Source organism: Rhopalosiphum padi, chromosome 2 (assembly GCF_020882245.1).
Source record: "Rhopalosiphum padi isolate XX-2018 chromosome 2, ASM2088224v1, whole genome shotgun sequence".
In the NCBI taxonomy this organism is placed as follows: Eukaryota; Metazoa; Arthropoda; class Insecta; order Hemiptera; family Aphididae; genus Rhopalosiphum; species Rhopalosiphum padi.
Genome location: NC_083598.1, coordinates 87,466,741 through 87,482,870, shown reverse-complemented (window position 1 = coordinate 87,482,870; position 16,130 = coordinate 87,466,741). Strand labels below are relative to the sequence as shown.

Sequence of the window (16,130 nt, the reverse complement as noted above, 5' to 3'; positions counted from 1 at the left end):
AATATTAAAAACGTATTAGTACATTTTTCTTTGCATACAACTAAAATGTACATTTGTCCAATATTATATACTTATTGGCTATTATACATTTATACCTATTGTATATTGAATATAAAAGTATAACAAATGTGAGAGAGAAGATAATTTTTTTTATGTATGGTTGGGCATGAATGGCGAAAAAATGGTAATAGGATCGATATACAGTTGGACCAAATGAGGTCATTGTTGACCATTACTCTCTGGGGAATCTCATAAAAAAAGTAGTAGATACAATATAATGTAGTGTTCAACATATTAATATATATTATTTAAAGTCTAAAAACATTTTGTATTTTATTATTGCTGTTAAAAAACATAAAATAAAAGTTATCGTAAGTTTTTTTTAACCTACTCTAGGAAAATTAAAACGAGCGTTAGGTAATTATAGTTTAATAATTAAAAGTATAAGCGACACTAAAAAAAAATTATTATATATAGCATGAGTCTAATTCATAAAAGATTTATGTTCATTAGATTTATAGTATATGTTATCATATATTATAATTTATAATTATACACAATTTAATACACCAACATTTAAACAATATTTAACATATTTATTCATATATTTTAATTTTAATTTGTCAGTAATTAAATACAAATTGGGTTCCTGACAAGTGACCGAAAAATTAAGTCCTAAAAACGACGACAAATTGCGAAACAATTTCAATAAAACTTTGTTAAAAAAAAAAAAATTAAATATTGAGATATAAAGTTGATAAAAGTGCATTATGAATTTAAGCTCTTTAAATTATGTCATATTGTTGCAATACCACGATATATAGAAAAATAATGAATATATTTTTTATCGAATGCATAAATTAAATTCGATAACAGCTATGACTGATGAATGATAATATAACAAAAGGATAGATAATTCATATAAATTAGAAACAATTTTAGGGTTCTTATTAAACATGGAAATACTCTCTAGGTGACTAGGTAATGTACACAGTGTATGTGTGACTGGCTTGGTTATATAATAAAATAGCTTTATACAATAATATACGATTAAGTACTAATAAAATTGATAATAGGTACATTCTGTTAACGATCATATTATGTATGAATGCAATATTTGAGTGCCATGATGTTGAATATACAATTTACAAGTATTAATTATTAAGCTAAAAATTAAAAGTTTTATTAGTTTATCTTTTGTTTAGGATTTAATGAAAATAATAAACATGCGGGAGTTTCATTAAATTTAACAGACACAAAATGTATATTGTATAATACGTAATGTGTATAGTATTGTTGAAATTTCTTCATTTTTAGTATTATATATATTTAAAATTAATTTCTATAGTAATTATTGGTTTAAACATAATTTATTGGTTATTGAATCGTATATAAAATACAATTTAATTAAAAAAAGATATTTAATTATAAATATTAATCTACCTTTTTACTAATTAAGTCAAATATTTTTGTAAAAATAAAATACATTTTATTAATATATATTAAAAGCATTATTATTTAGATATTAAATAGAAAAAATTGTCTTTGTTACCATTTTAGAGAATACCTGTGGGTTAAGTAAAATGTTAACCGTGATGTAAAAAAACGCTGTATACTCGTAAGCGTAGGCAACACGTGGGATGGATCTGTAGGAATTACTAATTAGAATAACAAATCAAATCCTACAGGATTGGTACAATACACGACTGAAGTTGGAGTATAGAATCAATATAAAATGTAATATAAATTTAAACATCTAAAGAATAATAAAAGTTATATATTATAAAATTGTATAATACTATAAAGAATATAGTATTAATCTTTATTAATACTAAAAGTAATTATAAAAGTATTGTGTTTAAGATGATTCCAAACTAAGTATCCCAAATAATAATTATAATAATAATAATAATAATAATAATAACTAGTTTATTTACTAAAATAAAAATTAATTACGAATTATTAACTATATTTGTTAAAAAAACATCAAGTGTTAAAACTTATTTTATTGAATTTACTTTATTTTATAGATACAAATTAAATACTGAATGACCACTTAAATGAAAGATACATTCAGTATGACAGTAACTCAATATATGTTAACATTACATATTTTTAAATCTTCCTATAAAATTTTAAAATCAACTATCTAAGTTGATTCATTTATTTTTTTGTCTCAGTTTTAATAGTAAAGCAACGTATTATTATAAGATAATCAATAACGAATATTTTAAGAAAATTAAAATTTTACAATATGGTTATTTTTAGGCCTATACGACTACATCCATCTACCCTATAAGAAATTATTTTTTTTAGAGAAACTAATGTATTGATTTTGAAATAATATTTGCATGTGTTTTTTAAATAGATGAAACTTAGAAGTAGTCTGCAATGACATCTGGTTGGATTATAGGAGGGTCAAAATAAAAAAATTCTCAGACATTTTTAATTTTCGAAAAGACAAATTTACAAAACATCAGTTTTAAAAAAAAATTGTTTGTAAATTATAAAGAATAATCGAAAATAGGAAGACACGACATATATTTACAAAATATAAATATTATAGTATTTAAGGAAAATGGCTAGGTTAGGTTTTTGTATTATAGTATATAATGATATTTAAAATTCTCAACTTGCAATTTTCGTTTCTACTTAAAAAGCTTAAAATATAATACATAAGTCTCTAAAAGTTGTTCTAGGAGCAATTTAAAAACATTGAAAATAAATAAGCAAATTCATTTACAGACAGTTAGAATTTAATATTTGACAAAGTTGGATATTTATATATATTATGATTTTAGTAATTTTATATTTTGTTGTTAGGTACCTATTAAGTATATTATTTCATAGCAAATTTTTTTGTTAATACACGTACCTAAATTATTATTTATTATGCAGAGTTCGGTTTCAAAATATTTAGACTACTTACCAATAATTTTATGTTATTTATACCACTAATATAGTATATTAATACCATTTTATGGTAAGTCAGTATTAACTTAATTACTATTGTTAATAGCATTAATATACATGACGATATAATATTAAAATAATTAATTCTATAATATTATATTAAGTGATGATTTTTGAAAAAATGAATTCAACTATCCGTATTACAAATAGGGAAATAAATTATTAAAATAATACCAACGCGCTATTTTTTGTATACAATGATTTAAACTTCTACTTTTGAGCCCATTAAAATACAAACACAATTTGCTACCAGAAATAACCATTAAATAATTGGAAAATTAATGTTATTTTTTGCGTCAAAATGTGACGACTGACAACTCCGAGATCACTCCTTTCAAAATCTAAAAGAGTAATTTTCATATTAAATAAGAAGTTAATATTTTATACTTAATGAAAAACATTATATTTTGATCATAGAAAAAGCTTTAATTGTTACATATAAGAACACATGATATTTTTGATATACCATATGGTCATGATAATATAATATCATATGACAAAGAACATGACAATCAAATGATATTAACATAAAACAGGTACACCAATGAGTAATGAAATTACATCAAGGATACATGCAATAATAGTATTGTAGGTAGTATACAATACAGTTTTCTTTTATGTTTATAAATAAACTACATAGATAAGAATTATATAATTGTGAAATGTTCTTACATCGTATAATTATATAATTTATATATATTATTATAAGTAAAAAGATTTTCAAATGCACAAATTTAAAAACTAATAAATCAATCTTTTATTTTTATTAAGTTTATTAATAAAGTATTTTACACAATTAACACCTCAGTTAGGTTACTCATAAAATAAAAGTTGGAAAATAAATATTATTATATTTATATATTACAGGTAGCTAAAGAATATTAGTGTATTTTGGATGTAGTATTGTAGTTATTAGCGATTTATAACAATTTATTTCCATAAAATAGGAACCATTTAGTAAATTTATTAGGTATGTATTAGGTTACGAATATTATAATGGATTTTATAATATGCAAAATCAGAAGATCTACAGAGATCTAATGGAAAAATAATGTGTAACACGAATTCGTATTATACACAGAAACGGGGACGAAACGCAATATGGAACCATTGAAATGTCAGGTAAAGATTTTTGATTTAAAATAGTTAAAATTTTGGTTTTTATTTTGGCTTAAAATACGAAAAATTAAATGTATGATAACATTTGTAAACAACTTGAAATTTATTTAGCATTCTCATGAACCAAAAAAACATATTACAGAAAGTAGGCCTGTCTTAATACTAATGATGCAATCAATTTGAAATATGTTCGCTTCGATGGTTTTTAGCTATTTTAAAACGTTAAATGCGTAAATTATGCCCATGACCAGTTACAATACCAAAAAGATTTTCCAACGTTAGTAAAATGATTTGAAAATTGATCGCAACTTGTTGGTTAAATAGTCCTTGAAATTCAATTTTGTGTAAAAAGGGGGGAATTCTATAGAATCCTTGAACTATATAATGGTACCTAGTCAAATTATCTATTACCTTGTATGTTTCCGTAGATTTATTTGGGGATATATCCTACATTTAAAATAGTATCTACAATGAAACTAAACAACGATTTGTTTTTTAAAGCATAACTTATGGAATAATTAAGAATACATTTATTTAATTATAGGTAATTTCTATATTTAAGACAGACATTTAATTTAACTTAATAATAATGTAATGAAACCAATTAATTTGTTGGACCGATATAATACCATTAACCTAGTGAAGGTACAGTAAAGATAATACACGTGTTATTAATAATAATTAAAATAGGTGAACATTATTATGATGATAGGCATATGGATATAATAAATCAAAAAATGTTGTCGTTTTGATCACAATTTTTAAGTTATTAAATATACAAAATATTATTTAGTTATAACTTATAGTATAATATTTTGTGGATTAATTTATTATAAATTACATTATTTATTCTATACGTTAACATCGAATTTTTTAAAATTATTATAAAAAACATGTAGAACATAAAACAATGAAACATTGTTTCTCTCAAAATAATGATAATGATAATTATTAATTTAATTTGTCCTACGTGCAAAGAAAAATATATAATATACAGTTCATATACCTACATTATCTTCAACCGTTATGAATTTGTTTTTCGCCAATTAACCAACCAAGCACCGTTAGGATGGACAAAGATAGTTATAAGAAATAACTAATAACTTTGTATGCTACATGCACACAATTAAGGTTCTTATTGAATATTATTAATTTAATAAGTATATATAATTGAATATGAAATAAGAAAAATATTTTATGATTACTATAAAATTACATAGTCGTATTTACACAATACAGTGTTTTTAAATTTTAATAAATCTTTTTAATTTTTACTGGTCAGTATTTTTACGTAGATAAATTTACAAAATCGTCAATAAATGTTTTGGTTATAAAGCGTTAGATAAAGGAATATTTGTTAAAAATTTACTTAATAATATTTATAATTTCTTTGTAACAGAAAATAGTTAAAATTTACCATAATAGTTAAGAAGTAAAGTCATCCGTTACGAATAATATTCATATGTGAAAATTTCGTTTATAATTGATATATATTTATTGTAGTTTCAAACAAATAATAAAAATATAACACTGTGTTTACAAAAAATACACACGATAATAACAAAAAAAAATTTCTATACTAAACGCGCGAGGACATGGTCCGTTCAATGACCGGCGATGACTGCGAAGTGCGAGACTACTAACTGCCGTTGTGGCGGTGTGTCAGTTCAGTTGAACCTCCAGAAGCGCATATGTACATCGTACACGTTATGCTCAGTAAATGTCCTATTTATTACACCTACGTAGGTGCGTACTAATATTTTTAAAATATCTAGAACATGGAATAAAACGTTTGAAATGTTATTAGAGGACGAATCTAATTTAAATTAGTAATTATTTAATTTATTAATGAAAAACTCGTAAATTAAAAATATTTTATTATTAGTACCTGCGTATAATCCGGAAATACTAAGTTTTAAAATTTGTAAATATTTGATAAAAGCAAAAAAAAATAATAGTTATGTAAGTCATTGAGCATCTATTGATATTATACTGGAGATCATTGTGTGACGAATGACGGGTGAATTAAAATATTTTGATATATTCAAGCACTCAGCTGTTGACTGTTGTTATTATAGTTGTTTCGGCGAAATGGAAGGAAATCGTGTGCTAATATTAAAGATTACTTGTCTCCCTTTCACTTTCCTTTTTGTTCAGTTAATGATATATACTTTGAAAAGTACCTATATAACTATACTGTTGAGTCCACACAAACAAATTCACACATATTTTGTTAGTAATTTTAGATCAAGTTTATAATAACCTACAAAACATAATAATTTGACATTTGAAATAATAAAAGCCATAAATGTATGATACGGAAATAAAATTCATAAAAAGAATCTAAGATTTAAAGAAAAATTATAATATAAGTAAGTTCTACTATACTTTTATATTAATACTTAATATAAAAAAAATAAAATAGGATGAAAAGTCATTTGATTAGCCACAGATTAAAGACTAATGATATAATTATTAAATTACAATAGGTAATAATTAGGTGAAAAATAATCATAGTTTAAATTTTAAGTTTTAAATGGAAACTATTATTAATTTATTAAATGTAAGTACCTAGTTAAAAAACATGTAGAGAATTTTCTATTTTAAGAACATAGGTATGGAAAGGTCCACTAAATTGTATGATATAACTGATACCTAGTATTCTTTAGAAATGTCATATTTAAAGGCACAAAGTTGAGTTTTACAGAATTCTTTTTGTTTGTTTTATTTTATCTGCACATAATTTAGCCGTGGTAAAGGTGGTATGAAAACAAAAATGAAAAAGGATAATTGCCGTAGCATGTCATAATTTCATGAGTGTTCAATTAAAAGATAAATATAATATAATATATAAATACATACAATATACATTGTACCTATATCATATAATTGTATTTTTTGAGTTTTAGTAAAGATTTAAATGTATGTAAGATTAATTTTAATTTTTCTAAAAGACATATTAAATTTATATTTATATCGAATAGTGGTGCTAAATAATATTATTCCCAAACATGCCAATGATGATTGGAAAGCACAACCTACAAGGTAGTATGTATTAAGTATATTTATTTAGTCCCATCTTCCTAATAATTTAAACTATACTTAAAAAATTCTTTAGCAAATATATTAATTGTACAATGATGTATGTTTTAAAAAGACACTAAATCTTAAATATATCTTTGCTTAGGTACTACAGACAACATCTGTATTTTAATAGACTTTAAGTAAACGCCTATAATATAATATATTTAAAAATTGTATTTATTGAATTAAATTCATATTGTTATTAAGTACTATTGAATAATAAATGTATAATAACATTTATATTTTTAATCTTATAGCTAGGTAATATGAATAAGAATATAGTAAATATAATACATGGAATTGGGGAATAATTTTTCCAAAATATAGAAGTAAAATAATAGTATCAGTTACAGGTGCGAACTGACTGGGGTACAGCACCCCATGCCCTTTATTTAAATACTTGATCTGTAAATTGTAATATATATCATATTTTTATGTGCAAAAGATGATTATTACTTTCTTTTGAGACAGAATATAAAGAAAATTAAAAAAATATATTACGTATGTTAAATAATCTACCCCTCTTAAATATTGGTGATGCACTGCATTAAATATTATATATACTGAAGGGCGCAATTTCAATGAAAAAAACTAGGAGTTTCAGCTCTTCTATCTTTTTTCAAGATGTTATCTTAAGGTGAAGGATACCTGTTACTATTAAAATCTAAATTAATATGAAACAATTTGGGAGATCAAATTTCATCTATGTATATACTTAAACTAGTTAAACTGTGCCTGATCAGAAGTATCACATTTTGGCATTTTGCATTTAGAATCATAAGCGTACGCACGGGGGAGGCAGCTGCCTCACCTGCGAGATTTTCCGCTTCCCCAAGATCTTATATAATACATTAATACCTACTAATTTTGGATAATATTTAAATAATAATATGCTCAAATGTTCAATTTTGGTATACTAGTATCTAATTGAAAATAGTAAATATAGCCACAATTAGTGTGACGTCAAATACGTTAGCAATCCTTATCAAAATTTCATTTTGGATCCAAACAAAATAAAATACACATTTAAAATTTATGAAGAAGTAATAGAAATTTTTAAAACATTAGACTCTACCACTAAACAATGTATATGGAACTATAATAAAACATATTACCTATTTTAAAAGTTGTTCAAATTATGTTTTCTTATTTATTTATTTATTTTATTATGTATTTTTTTTTTTTTATTGTCTTCTTGATCATTAAAGATATTATTATTAAAAAGGACTTATTGAAAACTCTTTTGGTAATTTTATGTTTAACCCAGGACCTTATTACCGCTTAGACTGTTTAGGCTAAAGCCTAGGGCGGCAAATTTTAACGGTCAAAATGAAATAGCTTCTTCTTTTTTTTAGGTGGTAAATTTATTTTAGCCTATGGGTGGCGAACATCTTAATCCGGCCCTGGTTTAACCTAACTCTTAACCATATAGAACAATACTATAGTTTAATAGAACCATGTATTTGATTTTGTATGAGGATTTATTAAAATTATCATTGCCTCACATCCAACCTAGCTGGGAAAAATTGGGGGGAGGGGTTTGTAGTCTAGACCTCCCTAGCTAAGGTATTGCCTCCCCGCGCAAGTTATGCTTAGAATAGGATAAATATAAATTATTTAAACAAAATGATAATTAATAACTACAGTCATGTCCCAAAATAACTCAAAACCCCTATTCACTTAATTTATTTCTTGTATTTTAAAGAGTTCAAAAGTTAAAATTGAAGAATCTATATAATTTAAAATAAAACACAGAAATCATATTTATTTTTATCTCACATGAGATTTGAGTAGTCAAGATGCTACTGTATACTTTTTAATACTAAAATATAGATTATTAAATGTATATTGGTCTTAACACAAGCATACACAGATATATATATACATACATAAGTTTTATAAAAAATGATTAAAATATATTTTGGTTACGTTAATTAACAGTTATACTTTATTAACGACAAATTATATAATACATGTCTCTACTAGAGACTAGAGTGCATCTATGCACTTTAATATTAAATAATAGACACTTATACTAATAGAGGTTTTTAACTACAACTTCATTTGTAGAAATATAAGAAAATACCACAATATTAAATTTAAATGTATTATAATTACAGCATGTTATATGTTATTAGTGCATTCAATTTATAGTAGTGATTACATTTTTATCTGTAGCTTAGTTTACTTTTTAGTATAAGGCTAATTTATGATTTTTTTTTTCTTTGTAAGTACCTATTTCAGTGGCACAACTTGATAATGAGGGGCCTATGTGAAAATTTCCAGACCGGGGCCCTTACTGAATAATAAAAATGAAAAACAGTCATACCTTATTATAACTTTTAAAAATATTGTTTTCTCATATGTCATAGTATTAATTAATTATTATATTATAATTTTTATTAGTTAAATATTTTTTTTTTGTTTTAAATTAAACATAAAAATTAACTCTTGTTTTTACGACAGCAAAATCATTAATGATTTTGTTTGTATCCAATTCATTATTATTAGATACCTAGTAATACAAAAATTCTATTGATAGATAGTTTTTTTGTCTTATTATCGTCAAACACACAGGTAATATTGTCACAAATCATGACTTACACACTACCTACACAGTACACATACCAACATAATTATGTATAATAATAAAAGAAGTTTCAAATTTTCAATTATAGTGTATACTCTAACTCTTTATCTGCATTTGGGACCTATACTGTATTACGATACACTTAACTGTTTTCTCACATAGGTACTCGTAATTTGAATTATTCTCTAATTCAAAAGAGTAAAGACATCATTATTTATTATATTAAAACAAATATTATAATATGTGTATATTACAGATTATAGTAAAGGAATATCGTACATGAGTTTTTTAATCTAGAGGCCCCTCAAGACCGGGGGCCCCTGTGAATTGCACACCCAACACTCCCGATAATTGCGCCGCTGACCTATTTGTTTGTATTTTCCCTCTACCAGACAACTGTTTGTTATACTCACAAAGATATACATTTATTATAACAACAATTAAAAAAAGTAAATAATAATAATATATTGTTTACAAATTAATAGCAACATAAATAAACACTAAAAAATAAGATTTTCTACGTATAATATAAAAATCTTTTAATCGTTATTTCTTATCCATTGTCACATACTTTATTTGCTATAATAGTATTATGTTTGTTGTAAAAATTTAATTTCAGTACTAAACTTTGTGGCATTTAACATGCTATAAGTAATTTCTAACATATTTTAAAATAAATTAATAACAAGGTCAATAACATAGACAAATATACTCGAAACTACACACCGAATTTAGTGACAAGCTAACACCATATAAATATATATTATATTACATAATATAATATAATAGAATATAATTTTAAATATTATATTATGATGTACTCGCCCTATTTATACTACTAGATCACATATTAAATTGCCTTACTTTATATTAAAACATGGTTATATATTGATTATATATATTGAATTTTTAGAATATATTTAATCATCTAGTGGTGAGAGAATAACAAATAAATAGGTACCATTATTTGTTGATGTTTAAAAAAAATACAGAATAATATATCATTTAACTATCTGATTATTAATGTTTTTTTCTATGTTTTATTATTATTATTATTATAATTTTATCAATCATGTTATACTCTACATACCATGCTCTGAAAATTGTAATTGTTGTTTAAATTAAATCTATTTGCGTTATCCATAGTATACTATGATATAATCATAATATAGAGAGGATATTATCTTCTATACATTTTGGATACAAAAATTTATATCTTATTATTAACTTTTTTCTCATGATAATGCATTAATGTGCTTTTTGAATGATCAATTTATACTTTACCTATACATTTGGCGGAATTAAACTAATATTCTATTGTGGCCTAAGTATATTGTTCATAAAGATATGCTTTGAATAACAATCAATTATTTTTTTACATGACATAGTATAAAATATTATATGATGATTAATTTATGATAATGAAAATAAGGCTAGGTAATTGAAATGAATGACATCATTACTAAATAGATAAAATATACCTTAAATGATAGTAATTAAAAATATTTATTGAAAAAACAAGTATAAAATTATATGTGGGTATAAGAAAATACAAAAGCAAATTAAATCCACAGTTAACCATAAATACAAACTATTAACAGAAAATCTCGATTAAAATTTAAAATAATAAAATAAAATAATTATAAATATGATCAACAATCATATTATGAAGCTACCTAGTTATAATCAAATATACATACTTTATACTTATTATAATATAAAATAATTAAATAAATAATTAGTACTAATTTAATTGAATTAAATTTGAGTCATAAATTTTAATTAATTTCTAATGGAATTAAACGTATAACATAATTTTCCTAGGTAGGTACTAGGTATACTTACCAATTGTAATTTGTTGACCCAACTCCGATTAGAATTTTCCAGGACACGTCACGATCGAACACATCTGTGAATAGAATATTGCAATTTGCATTCAAGTGTGTGGTACTTGAATAAGTTTATTAATTTAATTATAACTAATAAATAATTACGGATATATACTATATAGTGCAAGTAAAAAAGAGTTGTAAAAAAAGCAGTAAAAAATTACATTTATTGAATTGCTTATCGACGTATTTAAATGATATTATAGTTTTTATCAAAATAATAATTATTGAGCTTTCTAATTTTACATATTTTTCGGACCGATATGAAACGTTCTTAATCAGCATAAAACGTTTTACAGTGTATTGATTAAAATTTGGTTATTGTTTAGTTCTATTCAACGCGTAAAATCGACAAAACGAATGTGTAATTATTAAAATGTACTATATTTTTCAAAAATTAAAATATTTTGCGTATTTGTAATTAGATGGTAGGTTTAGAAAACGTTGAAAATTAATTTGACTAATATTCAACTAATAAATACGTTTTCCCAATTTTCTCGGTAAAATTTCCAAAGAGAATAAAAATACGATCAGCTGAGATATTTGTTTATGTCGCTCTGTCGTTACCGTTATAAAATCGGTTACTGGTAACTGGTGTTTGTGTTAAACCACAACTGTGGGCCGTGGGGTTAGTTTTCGACCGCCTTCGTTATTGTGATTAAAAATTTTTTCGGTCCGTCTCCGTTGTTTATGCGCTTGTTTGCTTTTCACCCCGTGTGGAGTGTGTGTGGACCATATCGTGATTCTCCCTACAACACAATATATATGTATTCATGTGTCTTTAATAAAAAGGGTGAACTACATTTGTAATTTAGTCCATTTATTTATACGTTTACCCATAAAATTGCGGTGTTTTGACTGTTCAGTGATTCTTCGGCGTCTTAGAAACGTAACGGAAAACCGAAGTTTTCGAACAGGAAAATGAGCGAAGAAGAACAACTTCCGACCGGATGGGAGAAGCGAGTGAGCCGATCTACTGGTATGTTATATAATATTGAATTATTTTGAAATAAATGCAGTTTGTCTGTAACTGTTATGATGAAATTTAATATTTTCAAACTGTTGCCATTACCTACTTAGTTTTTTGTTGAATCATTTGTGTAAGTTTTGGATTTTAACGGTGTTAATATATGACCATGTTGGTGTTGGACCGAAAAGAGTGAGACCTTTGAGTTCTTCATTATTAAATAGTATTGCATTTTTTTTTTTTAGCAAGTTTTTGCATTATCTTAGTTTATTCAACTGATTATTTCTAGCTTTAATTTTTATACTTAGTTATTAATATTGAATTATTTGTAAAAAGTTCAAATTACTTTGAAATTTAAGGACAGATAATAGGGATTTATGAAAAATGTTTTATGGCTGATAACAAATGTCTAATATGTAGGTACCACGTAATGAATAATTACGCTTATAATTTTAACTTGACCTTCTATATTTTTTGAGCCATACTGTCATAATTTGACGAAATATATAGGTAATAATTTATTTGTCTTATTACAAGAAAATTACAATTGAGGGTATTTATTTATTTATTTTTAATCACTTAGGCATCTTAAAAATCAAAATATTGTGAATAAAAAAGTTTCTATTTTATTTAAAATAAAAAAAACATATTTTATATTCTTATCTAACATACAAAAAATATGTCATAAAATGTAAAAAAAATAAAATGAAGAAATAAACTCATTGTTTGGTACATAATTCTAACTGTCTGTTAGAAAAGCACTTACAATACATTAGTTAAAAATTCATGTATTTTTCTACAAATTCATGGCTATAACTATAAACTTTTACTGCTTAATTTTTAAAAACAATAGATATATTGTACCTAGTAATATTGTAAAAATTCAACGAGACTTGGTCAAAGAAATTTTATTATACATTTAAATAAATTATAGGCAGACACATATAAAAAATAAAATCATTAGATTTAGTTTTACTCGAATAATTAAAATTTTAATTATTAACCCAACCCAATTTAATATGTTATAAGTTATTTCAAATATTTCATTATACAGGTATAAATTTGTTAAACTAACAATTTATTTACTATTAAATGTATAGTTTTAAATTGGTACACAAATACTTTTCTGTGTTGATTTTGAAGTAGAATGATGGATTAGGACATTTAACATAATATTTTATTATTTTATTTTTTAAATTATATTTTCTGATGCAATAGATATTTCAAAATTGATACATTCTAGATTACCTATTATTACAGTTTAAACACATAATTACCTTTTAAATTTGAAGAGGAAAGCATTTTTGAAGTACTATTATTTCATGTTTTTTGTAAAAAAATGTCTAAAAATAAGTTAGATATAAAGACACTATACTCTGGCTATGACGACTAGTTTCTGTCCGTGACGGTCAGACTTCATCTGTTTATCACTCATACTAAGTCAAAAAACATGTGTATGCCTGCTACTTAGTTGAGTCATGTCCATCACAGTAGTTGGTCGCTCTGGTTTTTATGATGAATTGAGTGCAGCATAAAAAAGTCATATACTATACTTACTTAACATTTTTGTTAGGCAATATATGTGTAAGAAAAAGTAGAGAATTATCTAGAATAAATTCTATTTTTCAATTTGGATAAAAGACGTTTAAACTCTAAACTTGACTGTGACACCATAATTTTGATTTTGTATGTAGAATTTTACTAAGTTATTCATGAGGTTATTCACTATAACAATATAAACAGACAGAATAAGATACATGCCTATTTGACAATAAATTTGTATTATTATTTCTTTATTGTTTATACATTCTCAAATCTTTTGATGGGATTCCTGAGAAATGCATAAACTTGTACGTTGATAGTCATGTACTCTTAACCATCTATATACGGGTATCACACATTCTTAATAAATAATATGGTTAATAGGTATAACAAATATATTCTTAAGACAAGTAACTTTTTCTTTTTCTTTAAATTTTTTCTTTGATTTTCGTGCAAAAGGTTAAGACAAATTTAAAACACTATAAATTATAGTTTTAAAAAAATGCTTAAATTTAAGTAATTGATTTATTTTTTTCCTTTCAAGTAGGATTCTCTCTTCTGCATCTTAAACATTCATTTTTATATTTATCTTGAATATTTTTATTGTAAGCTATAAATTAATCTTAGAACAATATGTAACTATAAATATATGTTATAAACTTAATCATAACTTTTTAGGTCAAACCTATTATTTAAACTTATTAACTAAAGAAAGCCAATGGTCTGTACCAACAAAACCAGCATCTGAAAATACAGCTTCAACAAATTCTGGTCCCGAACAAGTGCAATGTAGTCATTTATTGGTTAAACATGAAAAATCACGCCGACCTTCATCGTGGCGGGAAGAACGTATTACTAGATCAAAATCTGAAGCAATTGACATCATAAAATGTAAATATATCTATATTTAGCTTATTATATTTTAATGATTTTTAATAAAATTTAAATTATATTTATTTATAGCTTATCGCGAACAAATTGTTTCTGGCAAAGCATCATTTGCTGAACTTGCCCAGAAATATTCAGATTGTAGTTCAGCCAAACGTGGTGGTGATTTGGGACCATTTACTAGAGGCACAATGCAAAAGCCATTCGAAGATGCATCATTTGCATTAAAAATTGGAGAGCTCAGCGAACCTATACATACTGATTCTGGTGTACACATAATTTTACGTACAGCTTAGATTATGAATAATTGTTTTCTTTTATAATTCAAACTTTTACCTTTCTAATTTATTGTTTATTTCTGAGACACAATAATATTATGTATTGGTTGCCTTATTTAATATTGATTGCCATTTATAAATATTTTGTTTTTTATTTTATTTTTTCAACTGCAATAATTGTTTCTCCGGTAAAAATAATTATAACAATACAAACAAAAATTTAGAACAGTTATAGTTACTATATATTTATGACAGTTTTTAAATATTATGCTGCTTATATTTTTTTGTATTTTTTTTTGTTTCTAGAACAATATTGTGATATTTAAAATTATGTTTTCTCATCCAAACTGTCCGTTTCATAATCATTTATATTCCCATTTGGTAAATGTTTCATATTTTAATCAAATTTTCTTCGTGCTATCATATAAACCAACTGTTAAACTGTAATACATTTTTATATTACAGTTTTTTTAAATTTCTATAATATATTTAAACACCTTATTTGGCTGTTGTATACTTTTGACTATTGTCAATCATAATTTGTTGCCATAGTTATGGTTGCTAATTTTATCAAAATATTATTTCACTTTCTTTTTGGCATACTTGTGGAATTATCATTGTTTTAAATATTTTGTTTAGACATTAAATTAATCAACTCGTCTATTATTGTTTTGTTTTAAATAGCAGCCAATATAACCATACATTATTTATATACCTTTACAAATAAGATCATTATTAGTTGACAACTAGTTTTCGCTGGCAACTGTCAGGTCATGTCAACTGTTTCCCAATGAAACCAA

General features: G+C 24.3%; 2 protein-coding genes across 5 annotated transcripts in view; one reads left to right on the top strand and one right to left on the bottom strand.

Annotated features, from left to right (window-relative positions):
• The window catches only part of LOC132920124 (ecotropic viral integration site 5 ortholog), a 33,165-nt gene extending 21,303 nt beyond the window's left edge, over positions 1-11,862 (bottom strand). For 2 of the 4 annotated variants that reach the window (XM_060982224.1, XM_060982227.1), the window contains exon 1: positions 11,612-11,862. The gene's annotated coding sequence lies outside the window, so the exon portion shown is untranslated. Of the gene's footprint in view, positions 1-5,102; positions 5,202-5,509; positions 5,724-11,611 lie in introns of those variants that run through there. The other 2 variants (XM_060982225.1, XM_060982226.1) reach the window with 2 other exon arrangements.
• Positions 11,863-12,286: 424 nt separating this feature from the next.
• On the top strand, positions 12,287-15,991 carry LOC132921924 (peptidyl-prolyl cis-trans isomerase NIMA-interacting 1-like). Its single transcript, XM_060985170.1, has 3 exons — positions 12,287-12,634; positions 14,843-15,055; positions 15,128-15,991. Exons 1-3 carry the CDS (start codon positions 12,577-12,579, stop codon positions 15,346-15,348), a joined length of 492 nt encoding a protein of 163 aa, XP_060841153.1. The 5' UTR covers positions 12,287-12,576; the 3' UTR covers positions 15,349-15,991.
• Positions 15,992-16,130: the final 139 nt, after the last annotated feature.